Here is a 27,653-nt window from a genome sequence, read left to right on the forward strand (position 1 = left end):
ATTTTTCATGGTTGTTTTCTCAATCTTCTTGATACTTTTTTCTAGGTCAGATGTTTTGTCTTCTACATTAGAGATTTGATCTTCTGCCTGATCTAATCTACTTTTAATACTTTCAAGGGAGGTTTTGATTTCATGTATCACATACTTCAATCCTAGAAGTTCCATCTGGTTCTTGTTTAAGGTATCCATTTCTTCTTTCAAGTCATGAAAGGACTTCCTCATCTCCTGAAACTCCTTGTCTCTTTTCTCTTCCATCTCAGTTAGTTTGGTCACTACAAATATTCTGAATTCCTTATCAGACATGTCCACCACGTCCACTGTATTGACTGTGGGTGATGTAGGCTTGATGATTCCCCTTGAGGGAGAGGCCTTTTGTTGGTTGCTCATATTTCTTGAGCCTCTGCGATTGTTCTTAGTCATCAGGTAATCTATATATTTCTTCCTAACTTATTGAAGGTATCTCTGAGTGTTAAAAGTTGTACAGGTTTAGAAAATTGATGATTTCTCTTATGATTGGCCTACCTGTTGCTCACAATTACCATTAACTGTTGCCACTAGTCCTGGATAGCCCAAAGTCCTCCCTGTTTCTAAGGAGTGGTGAGCCTCCAACTGACCTAATAAGCAGTACCTCAGGAACAAAGAAAAACAAAACGAAAAAAGGAAATTGCGTGGCGCATGTTGCACGCTATTCAAATCACCAAAATTCAAAGAGTCCAAAGGCTAGTGGGAAAGCGTCAGAGGATGAGTGATAGGACCAGGTTGGACGGGCCTGCAGCCTCAGTCTGCCTGGTGTCCAGAACTACTGGCCGGCTTGCTCCGGATGGCCGGGGGGGTGGGAGTTAAAAGTCCCAGACAACCAACCTGGGGTCCAAGGAGGAGGAATGGTGGGGATGCGCGAAGATTCGGAAGGTTCGGGCCTGCAGCCTCAGTCTGCCTTGTGTCCAGAACTACTGGGCAGCTTGATCCCCAGGCGTGAGGTTTTTTTTTTTTTTTTTGAGAGGTTTTTCGCTATAGGGCGTGTATGCTCACCAGACAGAGAGAGACATAGAGACAGAAAGCGAGGAATCACCCCCCAGGGGGGATGGTCACGCTGCAATCCCTTCTCTTCCATTCTCCTCTCGGGATCTTGGGCACGCACGCACACACACCCGGCAGCAGCTTGATCCCCAGGCGTGAGGTTTTTTTTTTTTTTTTTGAGAGGTTTTTCGCTATAGGGCGTGTATGCTCACCAGACAGAGAGAGACATAGAGACAGAAAGCGAGGAATCACCCCCCAGGGGGGATGGTCACGCTGCAATCCCTTCTCTTCCATTCTCCTCTCGGGATCTTGGGCACGCACGCACACACACCCGGCATGAGTTTTAAGCCACCGGGTCCGGGAGGCAAACCGTGGTCAACTACGTGGGAGTCCAGCAACATAGCCATTAAGCTAACTGCTGGTCCCACTGACCACACACTTCAAGTCCTTGGAAACTGAGGCTTGAGAAACACACTGAGCATGCATGAATGTGTGCCCAAAATCTGGAAAAGAGGAGGAAATGGAGAAGGTATTATGTTGTGACCATGCCCCAGGAGGAGTGCTTTCTCACTTTCTCTTTCTGGCAAGTACGGGCACCCTCTGGCAAACTTAAAAATAAATAAATAAATAACATACAATCATCTTTATTTATGCAGAAAAGCTTTTGACAAAATCCAACATATTCTCATGAAAGCTCTGTATAATACGAGTGGAATGAATTTTCTGAATCTGATAAATGACATCTATGAGAAACCTTCAGCTAACACCTGCTGTTCAGTGGTGGAAGAGTGTATATTTTTCCCCTAATATGAGGAAAATTACAGGATTTCTTTTATCACCATTCTTGTTCAACACTATAATGGAGGTCCTGGTTAGTTCAATATTACAGTCGGAGGAAGGGCATCCAGATTGGAAAGAATGAAGTAGAACCATCTGTATTTCATTTAACATGGTTGTCTACATAGAAAATTTAATGGAATATATTTTTTAAAAATCTATTGGAACTACTAAGTGAATTTAGGAAAGCTGCAGGATACAAGGTCAGTATTTAGAAATGAATTTGTTTCTATAGATTAGTAAAGAACAATTGAAAATTGAAATAGAAATATGTAGGGATAAATCTGTCAGAAATATGTGAAAGGCCTATGACACTGAAACCTACAAAATATTGCTAAAAGAGATCTTGTTTATGGGTCAGAAGATTCAATAATATCAAGATATCCATTCTCTTCCAATTGATATATAGACTCAATGCAATCCCAATCAGCATAGCAGCAAGCTCTTTCAGTTGTGGTGCAACAGTAAGTAAGGGGCTACTCAAGAGAAACTGGATAACACATGGTTCAAATCCCAAGCTTGGTCTACTTGAAACATACTGGGTGCTCAGGCAGGTGCTAGGATCTGACAGAATGGAGGACTGGAGGAAAATAGTGATGTGACTGTACCCAGTAGAGATTGTTCCCCTCTCCCTCTCCTGTATGTGAATACATGTTTAATTATGAATAAAGACAAACAATATCAGCAGGCGCTTTTTTTGGTAACATACGACAGACTGGCAACTTTTTTTTTTTTTTTTTTTAAAGAACAAAGTTGGGGGACTAATACTACCTGGTTTCAAGACTTATTTTAAACCCATATTAAGCCAATGAGGCATTAGTGTAATAATAGATATATGAGATCAGTGGAACAGAATAGAGAAGCCAGAAATAGACTGACACATATAGGGACACCTGACTTCCAACAGTTACAAAAGCATTCTTTGGAGAAAGGAAAGGTTTATGTTTTCTCTCCCAGCAATGATATTGGAACGATTGAACAGTCATAGGCAAATAAATTAACCTTGAGCATAACTTCACACCATATTAAAAAATTAACTCAAAATGGTTCATGGACTTAAATGCAAAACCTAGGTTTTTCTCCTTTTAGAGAATGTATGAAAACCTTATGTGACTTTGTGCTAGACAAAGGGTTTTTAGGTCAGTTAATGAAAGACAATCATAAGAATAAATTGATAAATTGGACTTGATCAAAATTAAAGTCTTCATCCTTTTAAAAATTATATACATTATTTTTGGAGGGTAAATATTAATGGCTTTATTACATAACTTTTGAAAATATATTTATTTACATTTAATCACTATATATCTTTACAGTGTACAACATGATTTTTCCCAGCATGAATACAGAGAATATTAGCCAAGATGAAGGCATTATCATATATACATTATCATCAGCAAATAATTCTTCACTTTTGTGTCAGTTAAACATATTGTTTGTTTTTTATCCCTGTTCTACTCTTTGCCTCCCCCTATTACCCACCGCCTATTACCTCCTCACTATCTCTAGTATCTACAATTGCCCTTTTAGTCTTTCAGTTTCTGCTGTAGAGTGCAGACATTCAGTATATATTGAGCAGGGACATACAAAGTCTGTCTTTCATAGTCTGGCTTGCTTTGCTTAGCATTAAGTCTTCCATATTTGCCCACTTTGTATCAAATGTCAGGGTCTCTTTTTTATGGCTGAGTAGTATTCCATAGAGTATATATACCACATTTGTTCAATCCACTCGTCTATTTTTGGACATTAGGGTTGATTCCATGTCCTAACAATTGTAAATAATGCTGCAATAAACATGGATATACAAGTATTTTTCTAACTGATGTTTTCCTATCCTTTGAGTAAATACCTAAGAGTAGAATTACTGGATCATATGGTAGATCTATTTGTAGGTTTCTGAGGAATCTCCATATTGTTCTTCACAGTGTTTGTACTAATTTACATTCCTACCAACAGTGTAGGAGAGTTCTCTCTTTTTTTTTTTTTTTTTTTGAGAGGTTTTCACTATAAGGCGTGTGCACTCGCCAGAAAGACAGAGAGAGACAGAGAGACAGAAAGTGAGAAATCACCTCCCAGGGAGGATGGCCACGCTGCAATCACTTCTCCATTCTTCTTTTGGGATCTTGGGCACGCACGCACATGCGCCCGGCGTGAGTTTAAGCCACTGGGTCCAGGACTCGAACTGCAGTCGACTACATGGGAGTCCAGTGACATAGCCATTATGCTAACTGCTGGTCCTGGAGAGTTCAGCCTCACCAGTATTTATCATTCTTTACTTTAAAAATTTTACTTATTCTGACTGGGATTAAGTGGTATGTCATTGTGGTTTTGATTAGCATTTCCCCTATGGAAAGAGATGTTGAACATGTTTTCATATGCTCTTAGCCATTTGTATGTCTTCCTTGGAGAGCTGTTGGTTCAGCTCATTTTCCCACCCTTTAATTGGATTGGTAATTTTTTTTTTACAGGTAAGTTGCTTGAGTTCCCTGTATATTCTGGTTATCAGTCCCTTTATCTGAAGTATAGTTTGCAAATATATTCTCCCATTCTGAGGGTTTGTCTACTCACTCTAATTATTGTTTCTTTTGCGATAAGAAGTTTTTTAGTCTGATGTAATCCCTCTTGCCTGTTTTTGGGACTATTGCCTGTGTTTTGAGGGTCTTCTTTAAGAAGTCCTTGTTTGGGACCAACAGATGGCATAATGGTTACGTCGCTGCACTCTCATATAGTTGACCATGGTTTGAATCCTGGACCCAGCAGCTTAAACTCATGCTGGGCACATGTGCATGAATGCCCAAGATCCCAAGAGGAGAATGGAGGGATTGCAGCATGGCCATCCCATCTGGGGGATGATTTTTTTGCTTTCTGTCTCTCTCTCTCTGTCTCTCCAGCAAGCATGCATACCCTATAGCAAAAATCTCTCTTAAAAAAGCAGCAGCAGCAGCAGCAGCAGCAGCAGTTCTTGTCTACTCTAAGGTCTCTGAGAGTTTTCTCCGTGTTTTCTACCAGTAGTTTTATAGTTCAAGGTTTTATGTTTAGATCTTTAATCCATTTTGAATTGATGTTTTTAGTGGTAAGAGATAGAAGACCCATTTCATTCTTCTGCAGGTGAATATCCAGTTTTTCCAGCACCATTTGCTGAATAGATTTTTTTTTCCCACTGAATTGTCTTGTGCCCTTTGTCAAGGATCAGTTGGCTGTATGTTTTGTGGTTTATTTTAAGGTTTTCAATTCTGTTTTATTGGTCTGCCTGCCTGTTTTTGCACCAATACCATGCCATTTTGATTATCACAGCTTTGTAATAGGTTTTGAGGTTAGGAAGTGAAATTCCTCCTACTTTATGCTCCTTGCACACTATTGCTTGGCAATACAGGACCTTTTATGATTCCAGAAAAATTTTATGATTGCTTTTTCTATTTCTGTGAGGAACATCTCTGGCTGTTTAATCAGAATTTCATTGAATTTGAAGATTAGTTCGGGTAGGATTGACATCTTAATTATGCTAATTCTTCCAATCCAGGAATATAGGATGTTATTTTACTTTGTTGTATAATTTTTTATTTCTTCTTCAGGTGTTTCATCGTAGAGGTCTTTCACTTTTTTGATTAAGTTTATTTCCAGATATCTTATTGGTTTTGTGGCTATCATAAATGGGATTGCTTTCTTCAATTCTATCTTGGTTTGTACGTTGTTGGTATATAAAAATGCAATCGATTTTTGTATGTTGATTTTGTATCCTGCCACATTACGATGTTCACTTATTACTTCCTTATTAGTTTCTTTTTGTGGATTCTTTTGGATTGTCTATATATAGAGTCATAGCATTTGCAAATAGAGATAATTTCACTTCTTCTTTTCCTATTCAAATCCCTTTTATTTGATTTGTCTAATTGCTAGATTTTATTTGTCTAATTGCTAGAACTTCTAGAACTATGTTGAAAAGGAGTGTAGAAAGTGGGCAGCCTTGTCTTATTCTGGTTTTTATTAAAGCTTTTCCCTATTCTGCATGATGTTAGCTATGGGTTTGTCATAGATGACTTTTATTGTTTTGATGAATGTCCTTGTTATGCCAGTTTTGCTCAGAGTCTTATATGAGGGGAAGTATTTTACCAAATGCTTTTTTCTGCATTGACTGATATGATCAAATGCCTTTTTATCTTTCTGTTAATGTGATATATTTATTGTTTTGCATATGCTGAACTATCCTTGGATCCCTGGAATAAAGTCTACTTGGTTATAGTGTGTAATCTTTTTAATATGTTGTTGGATGCGATTTGCTAGTATCTTGTTGAGAATTTTTGCATCTGTATTCATTAGGGATATTGGCCTGTAGTTTTCTTTCTTTTCTTTTTTTGTTATACCTCATTTGTTTTTGGAATCAGGATGATGGAGGCTTCATTGAATGAATTTGGGGGGATTCCTTTCTACTGGATCTTTAGAAATAGTTTGAGGAGAATTAGAGTTAGTTCTTTAAAAGTTTTGTAGAATTCAAGAGTGAAGCCATCGAGACCTGGGCTTTTCTTTGTTAGGAGACTGTTTATTACTGATTTAATCTCATTGCTTGTTATTCAAGCTTTTTATTTCTTCCTGGTTCAATCTGGTAAATTATATGTGTCCAGAAATTTGTCCATCTCTCTAGGTTTTCTTGTTCCTTGGCGTATAATCACTTATAGTATTCCCTGATGATGGTTTGTATTTCTGTTATGTCTGTTCTAATATTGCCTGTTTCCTTGCTGATTTGATATAGCTGGTTCCTTTCTCTTCTCTCTTCTATTAATCTAACAATGTGTCAATTTTGTCTATCTTCTCAAAGAACCAGCATTTGGCTTCGTTTATTTTCTGTGTAGTTCTTTTCTTTTCTTATTTCATTTGTTTCTGCTTGAATCTTTATTATTTCCTTTCTCCTGGAATTTTGTTGTCGTTGCTGTTGTTTTTCCAGTTCCCTGAGTTGTGTTGTTGTGTTGCTTATTTACCACCTTTCTAATTTTTTTTTTCTTTTGGGCACTAATTGCTATGAACGTCCCTCTATGACTGCTTTTACTGTGTCCCATAGGTTATAAAAATTTGTTTGTTCATTGTTACTGATTTCTGTGAATCTTTTGATTTTAGTTTTAATTTTTTCAGTGGTTGCAAAGTCATTTAGGAGTAGGTTGTTGAGTTTCCATGTGTGTGTGAATTTTCAAGGGCTCTGTCTGTAGTTAATTTCAAATTTGATTCCATTGTGGCTATTAAAGATTCTGGGTATATTTTCTACACATTTGAATTTGTGAAAGCGTGTTTTGTGCCCTATCATGCGCTCAATCTTCAAAAACTGTTCCATGTGAGGGTGAGAAAAATGTGTTTATTTTTTGTCTAAATGATCTGTCTAAAGGAGACAGTCGGGTGTTGAGATTCCCAATGATTATTGTGTTGCAGTCTATTTCTCCCTTTAGATCTCAGTCTCTCTTCTACTTATTTAGGTGCTCCAGTGTTGGGTGCATAGATAATTATAAGTGTTGTATCTTCTTGGTGAACAAGTCCTTTCAGTACTATATAATGTCTTTCTTTGTCTCTTCCTATATCTTTCATCTTAAAGTCTCTTTTGTCTGACATCAGTATCATGATGCCAGTCTTTTTTAAATTTCCACTTGCATGGAATATCTTTTTCTAGCCCATCACTTTTAATCTATGTATATCTTTACCAGTAAGGTGTGTTTCTTGTAAGCAGCATATTGACAGCTTCTGGTTTGTTTTTTCCCCCCTTTGGTGGTTGTTGTTGTTAATTCAATCAGTTTCTATCTTTAATAGGAGAATATAATTCATTAACATTTAGTGTTATTATCAGTATTTGTCATCTTGTTTGCCACTTTCTTGGTTGTATTTTGTTCTCTTACTTGTGTTTGTCTCTCTTTAGTTTTCCTGATATAATAATCCCTTCAGTACTTCTTATAGAACTGGGTTAGTATTAGTGAATTCTTCTAGTTTTTTTTTGGAGAGGTTTTTGCTATAGGGCGCGTATGCTCACCAGAGAGACAGAGAGATAGAAAGCGAGAAATCATCCCCTGGGGGGTGGCCATGCCGCAGTTCTTTCTTCTCCATTCTCCTCTTGGGATCTTGGGCATGCATGTACACATGGCGGGCATTGAGTTTAAGCCACCAGGTCCGGGACTGGAACTGCGATGAACTACATGAGAGTTCAGTGACATAGCCATTACGCTAACTGCTGGTCCCCCAGTTTTCGTTTAAATGAGAATTATTTTATTCTTCCCATTTGAAGGATAATTTTTCTGGATACAGTATTCTTGGTTAGAGTTATTTTTCCTTTTAATGCTTTGAATACATCTTCCTATTCTTTTCTTGCCTGCATTTTTTCAGATGAAAGGTCTGATGTTAGCCTAATGGTATAACTTTTATAAGTAACTTGACATTTTTATATTTTCTTTCTCTTTGACTTTTACCAATCTGGTTATGATGTGCCAGGAGGAGGATCTTTTTATGTTGACTTTATTTGGCATTCTTTTTAATTCTTGGGTTGGAATTTCTCCATATTTCTCTATATTTGAAAAGTTTTCAGAAAGTATTTTATGAAAGAGGTTTTCCATGCCTTTGATGGCTTTATCACCTTGTGAAATACTCCTTACATGGATATTTGAGTATTTCATGATGTCTTGAATTTTTCAAATGTTAATCTCATTTTTTATTGTTTCTTCCTTCATCTTGGTGGTTTGATTTATTTTGGAGACTCTGTCTTCAAGGTCAGAAAATCTTTCTTCCACATGGTCCAACCTTCTGTTAATGCTTTCTAGGGAGATTTTAATTTCTTACATTGCATCCTTCATTTCCAGAAGGTCTATTTGATTCTTTTTAGGGTGTCTATTTCTTTATGGAATTCCTCTTTCATGTCCTGAAATGATTTTCTCATTTCCTGGAATTTGTTAGCTGTTTTCTGTTGCATCTCATTAAGTTTCTTCACTATGAATGTTGAAAATTCTTTTTCTCACATTTGATAAATTTCTTTGTGCTGTCCAGTGTTGGTGAAGAGCTACTGTGCTCACTTGGGGGAGAGCTATGCACACTTGTTTTTTCATGTTTCTTCTATCTCTGTGGTGGCTTTAGATCATCTGATGCAGTATTTTTTCTATTTATTGGAATAGATTCTATGGTGTTGGAAGGGGGAATTTCACCTTTAGGTTCTGAGTGTGTACCTTGTAGGGCTGTGTCTCCCAGTCAAGAAAAGATAAGCCTTATATGGGTAATTTCAGGTTATTGGCTCCTCTACCAAACTTTTAGCTCTTGGTGAGGTGGGAAAAAGCTAAGAACAATATAACTTAGTAAAGAGGATCAATACAGCACAGAGGCTGGAGTGCCACAAGTTCCAAAGATAACTCCTGGAGGTGGTGATGCACTCATGAGAAGAGGCCTGCCAAGACCAGGCCCAAGTCTCCTAGTGGGCAGGTTGAGCCTGGCCAGCAGGAAGTGCTGAGTGGGTGGGTGGATGGTTGGATGGAGAGCTGCAAGTTCCAAAGATAACTCTAGGAGGTGGGGTTGCACTCAAGAAAAAGGACCTGCTAAAAGACCAGGCTCAAGTCTCTCTGTGGGTGGGATGAGCCCAGGCAGCCCAATATGTTTTTTTAAACAGAACTTTATATTATTGTTATTATTTTTATTTACACATTCAATCACTATGCATTATTTAGATTATAAAGAGATTTTACCCAGCATGATACACATCTCAGTTCATTTGAGAATACTATATACATCCTCATCAACAGATAACAAACTATATCTGTGTCCCGCAAATATCTTAACTCTCCATTTCCCCCCTAATTTCCTTTCCTGCACTCTTCCCCTCCCACACTCTCCTTCCACATTGTTTCTAGTGTCCATAACAATTTTTAATGGTTTTATGTCCTCCAGTCTTTCAGTCTGTACCATAGAATATGGACAGTCTGTATATGTTAAGTGGAGACATACAATGTCTCTCTTTCATAGCCTGCCTTGCTTCTCTTAGCAACAAATCTTCCATATTCGTCTACTTTCTATCAAATTCCAGGTCCTTGTTGTTTTTTATGACTGAATAGTATTCCATGGAGTATATGTGCCATATTTTTTTAGTCCATTCATCCATTTGTGGACATTTGGGTTGGTTCCATGTCTTAGCAACATGAATAATGCTGCAATGAAAATAGTTGTGCAAGTGTTTTTCTAACTGAGTGCTCTCCTGTCTTTTAGATAGATATCCAGGAGTGGAGTTGCTGGATCATATAGTAGTTCTATTTGAAGGTCTTTGAGGAACCTTCATATTGTTCTTCACAGTGACTGGACCAATTTACATTTCCACCAACAGTGTAGAAGTGTCCCCCTTTCACCACATCCTCTCCAGCACTTGTCATTATTTGTGTTTATTTATTTATTTTTTAATCTTCACCATTCTGACTGGAGTTAGGTGGTATCTCATTGTGGTTTTGATCTGTATCTCCCTTACAATGAGGGATGTTGAACAATTTTTCATATGCTTTTCAGCTGTTCATAATATCTCCCTTAGAGATTTGTTTATTCAGCTTATTTTCTTATCTTTTAATTGGGTTAATCATTTTCTTCCAGGTAAGCTGCTTGAGTCCCCTGTGTATTCTGGTTATCAGTCCCTTATCTGAGGCACAGTTAACAAAAATTCTCTCCCATTCAGAGGATTGTTGATTCACACTAATTGGGGTGTCCTTTGTTGTGCAGAAACTCCTCAGTCTGATATAATCCCACCTGTCTATTTTGGGGATCATTGCCTGTGCTTTGGGGGTATTGCTTAAGAAATCTTTGCCTACGCCAATGTCTCCCAGAGTTTCCCTAGTGTTTTCCACTAGTAGTTTTATAGCTTGCAGTCTTACATTTAGATCTTTGATCCACTTTGAGTTGATTTTTGTTAATGGTGACAGATAAGGGTTCAGATTCATCTTTCTGCAGGTGAATACCCAGTTTTTCCAGCTCCATTTGCTAAAGAGGTTTCCCTTTTCCCATTGGACTGACTGTTACCCTTTTTCAAAGATGAGTTGGCTGTATGTTTTGGGGTTTATTTCTGGAGTCTCTACTCCATTTCATTGGTCATCATGTCTGGTTTTGTGCCAATACCATGCTTTTTTGATTATTACAGGGGTCAGGAAGTGAGATGCCACCTACTCCAATCTTACTCAGGATGACTTTAGCAAAACAGAGTCTTTTATGGTTCCAGACAAACTCTATGATCGTCTCTTCTAGATCTGTGAAGAATGTCTCTTGTAATTTTATAGGGATTGCAATAAACACATAGATTAATTTGGATAGAATTGTCATTTTGATTGTATTGATTCTGCCAATCTGGGAACATTGGACGTCCTTCCACTTTTTTTTGTGTCCTTTTTGACTTCCTTTTTTACAGTTTTCATAGTTTTCCTTGTAGAGGTATTTGACTTCCTTGGTTAGATTCGAGATGCATTTCTTGGAGGCAGCAGATGGAAGGTTTCTGATTTTTAATCCATTCTGCCAGTCTGTGTCTCTTGATCAAAAAACATAATCCATTAACATTCAATGTTTTTATCAATATTTCTAGACTTGTCTCTACCATTAAGCTGGCCATATACTGGGTTGTTTTTGTTCTATAATTGCTCTCTGTTCTGTCTGTCTTTAGTTTTCTTGGTATAGTACTCCTTCCAGAATTTCTTGAAGAGCAGGTCTGGAGTTGGTAAATTCTTTCAGGCTTTGTTTATCCAAGAACGTTTTATCTTCTTTTCCCATATGAAGGATAATCTTGCCAGGTATAGTATTCTTGGTTGAATTTGTTTTTCATTTAACACTTTGAATACATTTTCCCATTCCTTCCTTGCTTGCATTGTATCTGATGAGAGGTCCTGTGTTAGCCCGATGGGATAGCCTTTGCAAGTGATTTGTCGTTTCTTTCTTGCCAATTTTAGTATCTTCTCTTTGTCTGTGATTTTGGATAATTTAGCTATGATGTGCTATGGAAAGGATCTTCTTTGATTGATTCTACTTGAGTTCTTTGTATTTCTTGGGTCTGGATGTTTGAATGCCTCTATAGACTATTAGTTTCTTCACCTTCTGGTATATCAATTATTTGGATGTTTAAGCGTTTCATGGTATCTAGTATTTCTCATACAGTATCCTCAGTTTTCTTGGCTGTCTTCTAGGTATTTTTTTGTATTTTTTTCTGGGTCATTGGTTTTTTTCCTTCCACTTCTGAGATTCGATCTCCTGCATGGTCTAACCTGCTTTTAATACTTTCAAGGGAGGTTTTGATTTCCTGAATTATAGCTTTCATAGCTAACAGTTCCATTTGATTGGTTTTTGTTTTGTTTTGTTTTTTGGTGTCCAATTCTTTTATATCGTGGAAGGACATCCTCATCTCTTGGAGCTCAATGTCTCTTTCTTCTTGGATCTCATAGAATTTCATTACCATGAATATTGTAAATTCTTTTTCTGACAATTCAGTAATATCCTCTAATGCTTCCCTACTTGGAGATGAATTAAAGTGGTCCCTTGTGAGTGGTATATTACTTAATTCTCTCATCCTTGAAGCTCTTTTCCGATTTTTAGTCATTGGTAATGTATTCACTTTTGGCTAATTTGTTGGAGAAGGATTCTGTAAATGTGAGCTTGTGTGTTTCCCCAACTGTGAAATAATTCAGTGCTATTTTCTCCTTCTACTGTGTCCTCCTGTGGGGATCACAGGAGGAGTATTGAAATCAGATTTATAAAGGAGAGTTCCCCTCTTTTTACAACCAGTACAGTGAGGGGCAAAGAATTCTCTAAAACTCCCACTATTCAGATGTTTAGTTACGATGCACCTAGTCTTCTCTAGGCACTGGGTAAGCGTTCAGTAATAAAATAGGAAAGTAAGGAAAAGGAAAAAGAGAGTAGGAAACAGCAATAGGAAGAAAAGGCAAAGAAAGAAGAAAAAAAAGAAAGCATAGATGGGAAGAAAAACTGAAGAAATAGAAAGAAAAAGAAGGAAAGAATCAGAACGAAAGGTGGAGGGGAAAAAAATACATCACAGAAAATAAAAACGGGTTAGAAAGTTAAACCTGCATGGCACGTGAAGGTACAGGACAGCAGAGATGGACCGGCCTGGATGGATTCTGAGCAGGGTGAAGGGAGAGAGCAAAATTAGCAACTTAAAGCACAGGGAAGTGGACAGAAAAGCTGGGGTTTTTTGTTTTGTTTTCCTTCAAAAAGAGAGATAAAAAAAGTTGGAAGGGACAGAAAAGAGCAAGAGAGAGATGCAAATCTTTTCCTTCCTGGTTAGCACTGGGCTCCATGGGGTGGGAGTGGGGGTGGCCTAGCTGGGGGAGCTTCACAGCTGTGAAGCTGGACCCAGAATGTACAGGACAGCAGAGATGGACCTGCCTGGATGGATTCTGACCTGGCTAGCACTGGGCTCTGCTTGTGTGTGTGTGTGTGTGTGTGTGTGTGTGTGTGTGTGTGTGTCGGGGGAGGAGGGGAGGTGGCCTAGCTGGGGGAGCTTCACAGCTGTGAAGCTGGACCCAGAATGTACAGGACAGCATTGAGAACTTTATATTTTTGTCTGTTTAATGTTTCTTACCTGGCTGACAGGTGGCATAGTGGTTAAGGTGCTGGACTCCTACATGGTAGACCATAGTTCAAGTCCCAGATCTGGCAGCTTGCTTTCTCACTTTCCCTCTCTCTTTCTCTTTCTTTGTCTCTTTCTTGTCAAATTAAATAATAACAGTAATTAATAAAATTAAATAAATATTTCTTTTTAAAAATATTTCTTCCTTTTGCACCTCACACACATCCTCTACCACTCAGTCACTACCACCTACTCCTCTCCCTTACGGTCACTGGTGTCTACACTTGTCCTCTTTACTATCACATCTTTCCATTTCTGCCAGAGAATGCCGATATTTGGTACACACTGAGTAGGGATATGCAGTGGCTATCTTTCAAAGTCTGGTTCATTTCACTCAACATTAAGTCTTCTATATTAATCTACTTTGAATCAAGTGATAGTGTTTCATTGTTTCTTACGGCTAAGTAGTATCCCATAGAATATAAACGCCACAGTTTTTCAGCCTACTCATCAGTTTTTGGACACTTAAACTGGTTCCATGTTTTAGCAATTGTGAATAAAGCCTCATTCTTTAAAAGATAATGCTAAGATAATCAGAAAAAAATTTCAAATTATACATCTACTAAAGGACTTGTACCCAGAATATGCAAAGCTATGTGAAAACTTATTAATTACTCAAAAAGTAGGTGAGAGATTTAAGCAGATATTCACAATAATAATAAGGTTAAATGAAATATTTAAAAGACAAAAAAGCTGGGGACCAGCAGTTAACGTAATGGCTATGTAGCTGGACTCCCACGTAGAACGAGGCCCAGACCCGGGGGGGTTAAACTGGGGATGATCTTTTTGTTTTCTGTCTCTGTCTCTCTCTGTCTCTCCAGCAAGCATGCATACCCTATAGCAAAAATCTCTCTTAAAAAAGCAGCAGCAGCAGCAGCAGCAGTTCTTGTCTACTCTAAGGTCTCTGAGAGTTTTCTCCGTGTTTTCTACCAGTAGTTTTATACTTCAAGGTTTTATGTTTAGATCCTTAATCCATTTTGAATTGATGTTTTTAGTGGTAAGAGATAGAAGACCCATTTCATTCTTCTGCAGGTGAATATCCAGTTTTTCCAGCACCATTTGCTGAATAGATTTTTTTTTCCCACTGAATTGTCTTGTGCCCTTTGTCAAGGATCAGTTGGCTGTATGTTTTGTGGTTTATTTTAAGGTTTTCAATTCTGTTTTATTGGTCTGCCTGCCTGTTTTTGCACCAATACCATGCCATTTTGATTATCACAGCTTTGTAATAGGTTTTGAGGTTAGGAAGTGAAATTCCTCCTACTTTATGCTCCTTGCACACTATTGCTTGGCAATACAGGACCTTTTATGATTCCAGAAAAATTTTATGATTGCTTTTTCTATTTCTGTGAGGAACATCTCTGGCTGTTTAATCAGAATTTCATTGAATTTGAAGATTAGTTCGGGTAGGATTGACATCTTAATTATGCTAATTCTTCCAATCCAGGAATATAGGATGTTATTTTACTTTGTTGTATAATTTTTTATTTCTTCTTCAGGTGTTTCATCGTAGAGGTCTTTCACTTTTTTGATTAAGTTTATTTCCAGATATCTTATTGGTTTTGTGGCTATCATAAATGGGATTGCTTTCTTCAATTCTATCTTGGTTTGTACGTTGTTGGTATATAAAAATGCAATCGATTTTTGTATGTTGATTTTGTATCCTGCCACATTACGATGTTCACTTATTACTTCCTTATTAGTTTCTTTTTGTGGATTCTTTTGGATTGTCTATATATAGAGTCATAGCATTTGCAAATAGAGATAATTTCACTTCTTCTTTTCCTATTCAAATCCCTTTTATTTGATTTGTCTAATTGCTAGATTTTATTTGTCTAATTGCTAGAACTTCTAGAACTATGTTGAAAAGGAGTGTAGAAAGTGGGCAGCCTTGTCTTGTATTAGGTTTTAGTGGAAAAATTTTCATCTTTTGCCCATTCAGTATGATGTTAGCTATGGGTTTTTCATATATGGCTTATATCATGTAGAGAAATATCCCTTCGATGCTGATTTTGCCGAGAGTCTTAATCTTAAATAATGTTGTATTTTATCAAATGCTTTTTGCATCAATTGGTATAATAATGTGGTTTTTATCTTTCTTTCAATTAATATGCATATGCTGAACTATCCTTGGATCCCTGGAATAAAGTCTACTTGGTTATAGTGTGTAATCTTTTTAATATGTTGTTGGATGCGATTTGCTAGTATCTTGTTGAGAATTTTTGCATCTGTATTCATTAGGGATATTGGCCTGTAGTTTTCTTTCTTTTCTTTTTTTGTTATACCTCATTTGTTTTTGGAATCAGGATGATGGAGGCTTCATTGAATGAATTTGGGGGGATTCCTTTCTACTGGATCTTTAGAAATAGTTTGAGGAGAATTAGAGTTAGTTCTTTAAAAGTTTTGTAGAATTCAATAGTGAAGCCATCGAGACCTGGGCTTTTCTTTGTTAGGAGACTGTTTATTACTGATTTAATCTCATTGCTTGTTATTCAAGCTTTTTATTTCTTCCTGGTTCAATCTGGTAAATTATATGTGTCCAGAAATTTGTCCATCTCTCTAGGTTTTCTTGTTCCTTGGCGTATAATCACTTATAGTATTCCCTGATGATGGTTTGTATTTCTGTTATGTCTGTTCTAATATTGCCTGTTTCCTTGCTGATTTGATATAGCTGGTTCCTTTCTCTCTTCTTCTTGATTAATCTAACAATGTGTCAATTTTGTCTATCTTCTCAAAGAACCAGCATTTGGCTTCGTTTATTTTCTGTGTAGTTCTTTTATTCTCTTATTTCATTTGTTTCTGCTTGAATCTTTATTATTTCCTTTCTCCTGGAATTTTGTTGTCGTTGCTGTTGTTTTTCCAGTTCCCTGAGTTGTGTTGTTGTGTTGCTTATTTACCACCTTTCTAATTTTTTTTTTCTTTTGGGCACTAATTGCTATGAACGTCCCTCTATGACTGCTTTTACTGTGTCCCATAGGTTATAAAAATTTGTTTGTTCATTGTTACTGATTTCTGTGAATCTTTTGATTTTAGTTTTAATTTTTTCAGTGGTTGCAAAGTCATTTAGGAGTAGGTTGTTGAGTTTCCATGTGTGTGTGAATTTTCAAGGGCTCTGTCTGTAGTTAATTTCAAATTTGATTCCATTGTGGCTATTAAAGATTCTGGGTATATTTTCTACACATTTGAATTTGTGAAAGCGTGTTTTGTGCCCTATCATGCGCTCAATCTTCAAAAACTGTTCCATGTGAGGGTGAGAAAAATGTGTTTATTTTTTGTCTAAATGATCTGTCTAAAGGAGACAGTCGGGTGTTGAGATTCCCAATGATTATTGTGTTGCAGTCTATTTCTCCCTTTAGATCTCAGTCTCTCTTCTACTTATTTAGGTGCTCCAGTGTTGGGTGCATAGATAATTATAAGTGTTGTATCTTCTTGGTGAACAAGTCCTTTCAGTACTATATAATGTCTTTCTTTGTCTCTTCCTATATCTTTCATCTTAAAGTCTCTTTTGTCTGACATCAGTATCATGATGCCAGTCTTTTTTAAATTTCCACTTGCATGGAATATCTTTTTCTAGCCCATCACTTTTAATCTATGTATATCTTTACCAGTAAGGTGTGTTTCTTGTAAGCAGCATATTGACAGCTTCTGGTTTGTTTTTTTCCCCCCTTTGGTGGTTGTTGTTGTTAATTCAATCAGTTTCTATCTTTAATAGGAGAATATAATTCATTAACATTTAGTGTTATTATCAGTATTTGTCATCTTGTTTGCCACTTTCTTGGTTGTATTTTGTTCTCTTACTTGTGTTTGTCTCTCTTTAGTTTTCCTGATATAATAATCCCTTCAGTACTTCTTATAGAACTGGGTTAGTATTAGTGAATTCTTCTAGTTTTTTTTTGGAGAGGTTTTTGCTATAGGGCGCGTATGCTCACCAGAGAGACAGAGAGATAGAAAGCGAGAAATCATCCCCTGGGGGGTGGCCATGCCGCAGTTCTTTCTTCTCCATTCTCCTCTTGGGATCTTGGGCATGCATGTACACATGGCGGGCATTGAGTTTAAGCCACCAGGTCCGGGACTGGAACTGCGATGAACTACATGAGAGTTCAGTGACATAGCCATTACGCTAACTGCTGGTCCCCCAGTTTTCGTTTAAATGAGAATTATTTTATTCTTCCCATTTGAAGGATAATTTTTCTGGATACAGTATTCTTGGTTAGAGTTATTTTTCCTTTTAATGCTTTGAATACATCTTCCTATTCTTTTCTTGCCTGCATTTTTTCAGATGAAAGGTCTGATGTTAGCCTAATGGTATAACTTTTATAAGTAACTTGACATTTTTATATTTTCTTTCTCTTTGACTTTTACCAATCTGGTTATGATGTGCCAGGAGGAGGATCTTTTTATGTTGACTTTATTTGGCATTCTTTTTAATTCTTGGGTTGGAATTTCTCCATATTTCTCTATATTTGAAAAGTTTTCAGAAAGTATTTTATGAAAGAGGTTTTCCATGCCTTTGATGGCTTTATCACCTTGTGAAATACTCCTTACATGGATATTTGAGTATTTCATGATGTCTTGAATTTTTCAAATGTTAATCTCATTTTTTATTGTTTCTTCCTTCATCTTGGTGGTTTGATTTATTTTGGAGACTCTGTCTTCAAGGTCAGAAAATCTTTCTTCCACATGGTCCAACCTTCTGTTAATGCTTTCTAGGGAGATTTTAATTTCTTACATTGCATCCTTCATTTCCAGAAGGTCTATTTGATTCTTTTTAGGGTGTCTATTTCTTTATGGAATTCCTCTTTCATGTCCTGAAATGATTTTCTCATTTCCTGGAATTTGTTAGCTGTTTTCTGTTGCATCTCATTAAGTTTCTTCACTATGAATGTTGAAAATTCTTTTTCTCACATTTGATAAATTTCTTTGTGCTGTCCAGTGTTGGTGAAGAGCTACTGTGCTCACTTGGGGGAGAGCTATGCACACTTGTTTTTTCATGTTTCTTCTATCTCTGTGGTGGCTTTAGATCATCTGATGCAGTATTTTTTCTATTTATTGGAATAGATTCTATGGTGTTGGAAGGGGGAATTTCACCTTTAGGTTCTGAGTGTGTACCTTGTAGGGCTGTGTCTCCCAGTCAAGAAAAGATAAGCCTTATATGGGTAATTTCAGGTTATTGGCTCCTCTACCAAACTTTTAGCTCTTGGTGAGGTGGGAAAAAGCTAAGAACAATATAACTTAGTAAAGAGGATCAATACAGCACAGAGGCTGGAGTGCCACAAGTTCCAAAGATAACTCCTGGAGGTGGTGATGCACTCATGAGAAGAGGCCTGCCAAGACCAGGCCCAAGTCTCCTAGTGGGCAGGTTGAGCCTGGCCAGCAGGAAGTGCTGAGTGGGTGGGTGGATGGTTGGATGGAGAGCTGCAAGTTCCAAAGATAACTCTAGGAGGTGGGGTTGCACTCAAGAAAAAGGACCTGCTAAAAGACCAGGCTCAAGTCTCTCTGTGGGTGGGATGAGCCCAGGCAGCCCAATATGTTTTTTTAAACAGAACTTTATATTATTGTTATTATTTTTATTTACACATTCAATCACTATGCATTATTTAGATTATAAAGAGATTTTACCCAGCATGATACACATCTCAGTTCATTTGAGAATACTATATACATCCTCATCAACAGATAACAAACTATATCTGTGTCCCGCAAATATCTTAACTCTCCATTTCCCCCCTAATTTCCTTTCCTGCACTCTTCCCCTCCCACACTCTCCTTCCACATTGTTTCTAGTGTCCATAACAATTTTTAATGGTTTTATGTCCTCCAGTCTTTCAGTCTGTACCATAGAATATGGACAGTCTGTATATGTTAAGTGGAGACATACAATGTCTCTCTTTCATAGCCTGCCTTGCTTCTCTTAGCAACAAATCTTCCATATTCGTCTACTTTCTATCAAATTCCAGGTCCTTGTTGTTTTTTATGACTGAATAGTATTCCATGGAGTATATGTGCCATATTTTTTTAGTCCATTCATCCATTTGTGGACATTTGGGTTGGTTCCATGTCTTAGCAACATGAATAATGCTGCAATGAAAATAGTTGTGCAAGTGTTTTTCTAACTGAGTGCTCTCCTGTCTTTTAGATAGATATCCAGGAGTGGAGTTGCTGGATCATATAGTAGTTCTATTTGAAGGTCTTTGAGGAACCTTCATATTGTTCTTCACAGTGACTGGACCAATTTACATTTCCACCAACAGTGTAGAAGTGTCCCCCTTTCACCACATCCTCTCCAGCACTTGTCATTATTTGTGTTTATTTATTTATTTTTTAATCTTCACCATTCTGACTGGAGTTAGGTGGTATCTCATTGTGGTTTTGATCTGTATCTCCCTTACAATGAGGGATGTTGAACAATTTTTCATATGCTTTTCAGCTGTTCATAATATCTCCCTTAGAGATTTGTTTATTCAGCTTATTTTCTTATCTTTTAATTGGGTTAATCATTTTCTTCCAGGTAAGCTGCTTGAGTCCCCTGTGTATTCTGGTTATCAGTCCCTTATCTGAGGCACAGTTAACAAAAATTCTCTCCCATTCAGAGGATTGTTGATTCACACTAATTGGGGTGTCCTTTGTTGTGCAGAAACTCCTCAGTCTGATATAATCCCACCTGTCTATTTTGGGGATCATTGCCTGTGCTTTGGGGGTATTGCTTAAGAAATCTTTGCCTACGCCAATGTCTCCCAGAGTTTCCCTAGTGTTTTCCACTAGTAGTTTTATAGCTTGCAGTCTTACATTTAGATCTTTGATCCACTTTGAGTTGATTTTTGTTAATGGTGACAGATAAGGGTTCAGATTCATCTTTCTGCAGGTGAATACCCAGTTTTTCCAGCTCCATTTGCTAAAGAGGTTTCCCTTTTCCCATTGGACTGACTGTTACCCTTTTTCAAAGATGAGTTGGCTGTATGTTTTGGGGTTTATTTCTGGAGTCTCTACTCCATTTCATTGGTCATCATGTCTGGTTTTGTGCCAATACCATGCTTTTTTGATTATTACAGGGGTCAGGAAGTGAGATGCCACCTACTCCAATCTTACTCAGGATGACTTTAGCAAAACAGAGTCTTTTATGGTTCCAGACAAACTCTATGATCGTCTCTTCTAGATCTGTGAAGAATGTCTCTTGTAATTTTATAGGGATTGCAATAAACACATAGATTAATTTGGATAGAATTGTCATTTTGATTGTATTGATTCTGCCAATCTGGGAACATTGGACGTCCTTCCACTTTTTTTTGTGTCCTTTTTGACTTCCTTTTTTACAGTTTTCATAGTTTTCCTTGTAGAGGTATTTGACTTCCTTGGTTAGATTCGAGATGCATTTCTTGGAGGCAGCAGATGGAAGGTTTCTGATTTTTAATCCATTCTGCCAGTCTGTGTCTCTTGATCAAAAAACATAATCCATTAACATTCAATGTTTTTATCAATATTTCTAGACTTGTCTCTACCATTAAGCTGGCCATATACTGGGTTGTTTTTGTTCTATAATTGCTCTCTGTTCTGTCTGTCTTTAGTTTTCTTGGTATAGTACTCCTTCCAGAATTTCTTGAAGAGCAGGTCTGGAGTTGGTAAATTCTTTCAGGCTTTGTTTATCCAAGAACGTTTTATCTTCTTTTCCCATATGAAGGATAATCTTGCCAGGTATAGTATTCTTGGTTGAATTTGTTTTTCATTTAACACTTTGAATACATTTTCCCATTCCTTCCTTGCTTGCATTGTATCTGATGAGAGGTCCTGTGTTAGCCCGATGGGATAGCCTTTGCAAGTGATTTGTCGTTTCTTTCTTGCCAATTTTAGTATCTTCTCTTTGTCTGTGATTTTGGATAATTTAGCTATGATGTGCTATGGAAAGGATCTTCTTTGATTGATTCTACTTGAGTTCTTTGTATTTCTTGGGTCTGGATGTTTGAATGCCTCTATAGACTATTAGTTTCTTCACCTTCTGGTATATCAATTATTTGGATGTTTAAGCGTTTCATGGTATCTAGTATTTCTCATACAGTATCCTCAGTTTTCTTGGCTGTCTTCTAGGTATTTTTTTGTATTTTTTTCTGGGTCATTGGTTTTTTTCCTTCCACTTCTGAGATTCGATCTCCTGCATGGTCTAACCTGCTTTTAATACTTTCAAGGGAGGTTTTGATTTCCTGAATTATAGCTTTCATAGCTAACAGTTCCATTTGATTGGTTTTTGTTTTGTTTTGTTTTTTGGTGTCCAATTCTTTTATATCGTGGAAGGACATCCTCATCTCTTGGAGCTCAATGTCTCTTTCTTCTTGGATCTCATAGAATTTCATTACCATGAATATTGTAAATTCTTTTTCTGACAATTCAGTAATATCCTCTAATGCTTCCCTACTTGGAGATGAATTAAAGTGGTCCCTTGTGAGTGGTATATTACTTAATTCTCTCATCCTTGAAGCTCTTTTCCGATTTTTAGTCATTGGTAATGTATTCACTTTTGGCTAATTTGTTGGAGAAGGATTCTGTAAATGTGAGCTTGTGTGTTTCCCCAACTGTGAAATAATTCAGTGCTATTTTCTCCTTCTACTGTGTCCTCCTGTGGGGATCACAGGAGGAGTATTGAAATCAGATTTATAAAGGAGAGTTCCCCTCTTTTTACAACCAGTACAGTGAGGGGCAAAGAATTCTCTAAAACTCCCACTATTCAGATGTTTAGTTACGATGCACCTAGTCTTCTCTAGGCACTGGGTAAGCGTTCAGTAATAAAATAGGAAAGTAAGGAAAAGGAAAAAGAGAGTAGGAAACAGCAATAGGAAGAAAAGGCAAAGAAAGAAGAAAAAAAAGAAAGCATAGATGGGAAGAAAAACTGAAGAAATAGAAAGAAAAAGAAGGAAAGAATCAGAACGAAAGGTGGAGGGGAAAAAAATACATCACAGAAAATAAAAACGGGTTAGAAAGTTAAACCTGCATGGCACGTGAAGGTACAGGACAGCAGAGATGGACCGGCCTGGATGGATTCTGAGCAGGGTGAAGGGAGAGAGCAAAATTAGCAACTTAAAGCACAGGGAAGTGGACAGAAAAGCTGGGGTTTTTTGTTTTGTTTTCCTTCAAAAAGAGAGATAAAAAAAGTTGGAAGGGACAGAAAAGAGCAAGAGAGAGATGCAAATCTTTTCCTTCCTGGTTAGCACTGGGCTCCATGGGGTGGGAGTGGGGGTGGCCTAGCTGGGGGAGCTTCACAGCTGTGAAGCTGGACCCAGAATGTACAGGACAGCAGAGATGGACCTGCCTGGATGGATTCTGACCTGGCTAGCACTGGGCTCTGCTTGTGTGTGTGTGTGTGTGTGTGTGTGTGTGTGTGTGTGTGTATGTGTCGGGGGAGGAGGGGAGGTGGCCTAGCTGGGGGAGCTTCACAGCTGTGAAGCTGGACCCAGAATGTACAGGACAGCATTGAGAACTTTATATTTTTGTCTGTTTAATGTTTCTTACCTGGCTGACAGGTGGCATAGTGGTTAAGGTGCTGGACTCCTACATGGTAGACCATAGTTCAAGTCCCAGATCTGGCAGCTTGCTTTCTCACTTTCCCTCTCTCTTTCTCTTTCTTTGTCTCTTTCTTGTCAAATTAAATAATAACAGTAATTAATAAAATTAAATAAATATTTCTTTTTAAAAATATTTCTTCCTTTTGCACCTCACACACATCCTCTACCACTCAGTCACTACCACCTACTCCTCTCCCTTACGGTCACTGGTGTCTACACTTGTCCTCTTTACTATCACATCTTTCCATTTCTGCCAGAGAATGCCGATATTTGGTACACACTGAGTAGGGATATGCAGTGGCTATCTTTCAAAGTCTGGTTCATTTCACTCAACATTAAGTCTTCTATATTAATCTACTTTGAATCAAGTGATAGTGTTTCATTGTTTCTTACGGCTAAGTAGTATCCCATAGAATATAAACGCCACAGTTTTTCAGCCTACTCATCAGTTTTTGGACACTTAAACTGGTTCCATGTTTTAGCAATTGTGAATAAAGCCTCATTCTTTAAAAGATAATGCTAAGATAATCAGAAAAAAATTTCAAATTATACATCTACTAAAGGACTTGTACCCAGAATATGCAAAGCTATGTGAAAACTTATTAATTACTCAAAAAGTAGGTGAGAGATTTAAGCAGATATTCACAATAATAATAAGTCATTAGGGAAATACAAGTTAAAACTATAATTATAGGGACCAGCAGTTAGCATAATGGTTATGTCGCTGGACTCCCACGTAGTCGACTGCGGTTTGAGTCCCGGACCCGGTGGCTTAAACTCACGTTGGGCACATGTGCGTGTGTGCCCAAGATCCCAAGAGGATAAAGGAGGAGAAGGGATTGCGGTGTGGCCATCCCCCCCTGGGGGGTGATTTCTTGCTTCCTGTCTCTATGTCTCTCTCTGTCTTTCTGGCAAGCTCACGCGCCCTATAGAAAAAAATCTCTCCAAAAAAACAAACAAACAAAAACAAATAAACAAATAAACAAACAAAAACCCTACAATTATATAAATTTATTTATTTATTATTTTAGAGATTTTTGTTATAGGGTGCATGCACTCGCCAGAGAGAGACATAGAAAATGAGAAATTACCCCCCATGGGAGGATAGCCATGCCACAATCCCTTCTCCTCCATTCTCCTCTCAGGATCTAGGGCATGCATACACATGTGACCAGTGTGAGGTTTAAGCCACTGGGTCCGGGACTCTAACCACAGTCGATTACATGGGAGAACAGCAATGTAACCATTACGCCATCTGTTGGTCCCCAATTATATACTATTTTTAAAAAAGAATTATTAGTTATTTAATTTTATTTGTTATTATTTTTTAAACTTTACCAGAGAAAGAGACAGAAAGGAAAAGGGAAAATGAGAAAGCAAGCCACCAGGTCTGGGACCCAAACCTTGGTTGATCATGTAGGAGTCCAGTGTCTTCAACACTACACCACCTACTAGCCCCACAATTATATACTATTACATAACTAATAGAATAGCTGAAATTAAAACAACTGACAATACCAAGTGTTTGTAAGGATGTGGAGGAAGTAGAACTCCCATACATTACTGGTGGGTAATGTGGTACAATCATATAAAGCGGTACAATCATTTTGGAAAACCTTTTTTTTTTTCTTTAAAAGTTTTGGGGTTAGCAGGTTGTGTAGTGATTAAGGCACTGGATACCCATATGGCCAACCATGGTTTGAATCCTGGACCTGGTGACTTGCTTTCTCACTTTCTCTCTCTCTCTGTCTCTGCCTCTCTGGTGAGCACAAGTTTCCTATAGCAAATTAATAAATAATAATAAAATAATTCTTTAAAAAAGGTTTGACATCACAAACAATGTGATTTAATCATTCCAGCCCTAGATATCACTCAAGAGAAATGAAAGCAGATGTCCATAACTCATACACAAATGTTTATAGCTTCATTTATAATAGCCCGAACCTGGAAAGAACTCAACTGTCCATCAGCAAGTGAATAGATAAATAAATTTTGTTATTTAGTTAGTATACAATAGAATACGACTCAAAAATAAATGAACTATGGATTCATGCTACATGGGTGAATATCAAAACAATTATATGAGTGAAGTAAGCCAGACCAAAAAAAAGTATATACTGTATCATTCTATTTATATACAATTCTGTAAAACTGAAACTATTGCATAGTGACAAATCTGATGAGTAGTTTCTTCGGAATTGAGGAAGGGATTTTTAGGAGGCAGAGGATGTTTACAATGGGGCATAAAGGGAACTTGCAACTGTAATGGATATGCTCATTATCTTAATAATAATAATTTCACAGGTGTGGATGTTGAAACTTTTCAAATGGTCCTCCACATACGTTCAGTTTTTGTATATGAAATGTACATCAAGCTGCTTTAGAATGGACAAAGATAAGAGCCACATAGAATTCTTTAGACTCTGTTTGAAATTGGAACTCCTGGTAGGTGATTTCCTAACGCGTTTACTTCTCATTTTAGCAGAATGAAGATCTGACTCTTTTATTTGACGAAATGGAGCAGGGGCGCAGTGACCTGGAGAAGGTGCAGAACCTTTATTCTGAATCCTTGATCATGGACTGGTGGTACAACGGAGAAAAGGAAGGCGACAAGTGAGCATGCCAAACCACCTGCTTTCCTCACCACGGGAGGCCTCTCCTGTGCTCTGCTCACACTTCTCTCTGAAATGCTTTGTGAGATTTCTCTAAGGAAAATAATCACAAAGTGTGATTAAGTAGGGTTTTTAAAGCAAAGATAATCAGTAATTTAACAACAGTGGGCTTGAAAAAGCTGCCTACGTACCTTTGTATTCTCCGCCAGTCTGGACAGGCTCCTCGGTTAACCAGTGACAGGGCAGAGAGGCATGTCATGTAGTGGAGATATGACCCAGGATGTGGGATCAGGATGTGCAAGGTTTAAATTCAGTCTGTGTGATTTTCATGAGTCCTTTAGCGTATCTCCATACTTCTCCATTGCTTCAGATCTTGGTTTACTCATCTTTAAGATGATGGCTGTGGTGATAGAGTTTGGGTAGATGTTTCAAATTAGTGGGGGTTTTTTTGGAGAGGTTTTCGCTATGGTGCACGTGCGCTCACCAGAAAGACAGAGAAAGACAGAAAGCGAGAAATCACCCCCGAGGGGGGATGGCCACACTGCAATCCCTTCTTCATTCTCCTCTCGGGATCTTGGGCACGCATGCACACGCGCCCAGCCTGAGTTTAAGCCACCAGGTCCAGGACTCTAACCACGGTCGACTACATGGGAATCCAGCAACATAGCCAACTGCTGGTCCCATTCAAATTAATAATTATTAAACAAAACTCAAACCACTCTCAAAATTCAGGAAATTTATTAAATATTATTGAAGTGACTTAATATTGTATAGATACTTAAGTATTGCACAGCCTACCCTGTCAGGAGGATGTAATTTTATTTAAAAGACTGATAGAAAAATGGAAAGAAATTATAAATTATAAATTCATTTATTAATCAGAATTTCTTGTCCATCAAAATTCACTGTCTCTATTAGCTCAGCAAGCATTAATACGGGCTAGGGACAGGGAAAGTACATGGAATCAGTAGAAAGACGTAAATGATATAATGAGGAGTTTTATAATTTTACAGCATTTTAAAAAGTATCCGGGGGGACCAGCAGTTAGCGTAATGGCTATGTCACTGGACTCCCATGTAGCCGACTACGGTTTGAGTCCTGGACCTGGTGGCTTAAACTCACGCCAGGCGCATGTGCATGCGTGCCCAAGATCCTGAGAGGAGAATGGGGGAGAAGGGATTGCAGTGTGGCCGTCCCCCCTGGGGGGTGATTTCTCGCTTTCTATCTCTCTGTCTCTCTCTGTCTTTCTGGAGAGCACACACGCCCTATGGCAAAAACCTCTCAAAAAAGGTATTTGGGGAAATACAGATACATCTTCTAAACTAAGAAAATTAAATTTGTACAAATAAACTAAGAATAAAATAAATAACCAGGAGCTAGGTGTAAATGACTTTTTCCATACTTTCAGTCACTACCTTAATTGCCTTCTCTTGTTCAATCAAATTAAAAATCTCAAACAAAATTATCAGCTGTTGCTTCAAAGTGGGATTGGTTAGTTGACTGTGTCTGCTGTTAGATGGAGTATGGATATAGTCTTACTTTTTACACTTCTTTTTTAGAGAACTTGGGGGAGTAGATTCTGGAGTCAGAGAAGTGTTCTAATATTTCAGCCATTACATTTGAGGTGACTTTGGGCAACTAACTGAACCTCGCTGAGCCCCAGTTTCCTTATTTACAACATGGGAATAATGGTAGTCAAAGGATTGTTGGGTGGATTAAATGAGGACATGCCTGGCACATAATAAAAGCTCTAAATTAATATAAAACAAAGAGTAAAAGGGAACCAGCAGTTAGCGTAATGGCTATGTCGCTGGATTCCCACATAGTCGACCGCGGTTCGTGTCCCGGACCCGGTGGCTTAAAACTCAAGCCGGGCGCGTGTGCGTGCGTGCCCAAGATCCCGAGAGGAGAATGGAGGAGAAGGGATTGCAGCGTGACCATCCCCCCTGGGGGGTGATTTCTTGCTTTCTGTCTCTATGTCTCTCTGTGTCTGTCTGGCGAGCGCACGCGCCCTACAGTGAAAATCTC

The 27,653-nt window shown here is 37.9% G+C and overlaps 1 protein-coding gene across 3 annotated transcripts in view; it reads left to right on the forward strand.

Moving 5' to 3' along the window:
• VWA3B (von Willebrand factor A domain containing 3B) overlaps positions 1-27,653 on the forward strand; it is a 288,347-nt gene that overhangs the window by 176,513 nt on the left and 84,181 nt on the right. For 2 of the 3 annotated variants that reach the window (XM_027767525.1, XM_027767526.1), the window contains one exon: positions 25,496-25,626. In XM_027767525.1, the coding sequence (XP_027623326.1) occupies positions 25,496-25,626 (131 nt within the window). The remainder of the gene's footprint in view (positions 1-25,495; positions 25,627-27,653) is intronic. The other variant, XM_027767524.1, reaches the window with a different exon arrangement.

This window comes from Tupaia chinensis, unplaced genomic scaffold, assembly GCF_000334495.1.
Source record: "Tupaia chinensis unplaced genomic scaffold, TupChi_1.0 Scaffold144276_1, whole genome shotgun sequence".
Taxonomy (NCBI): Eukaryota; Metazoa; Chordata; class Mammalia; order Scandentia; family Tupaiidae; genus Tupaia; species Tupaia belangeri.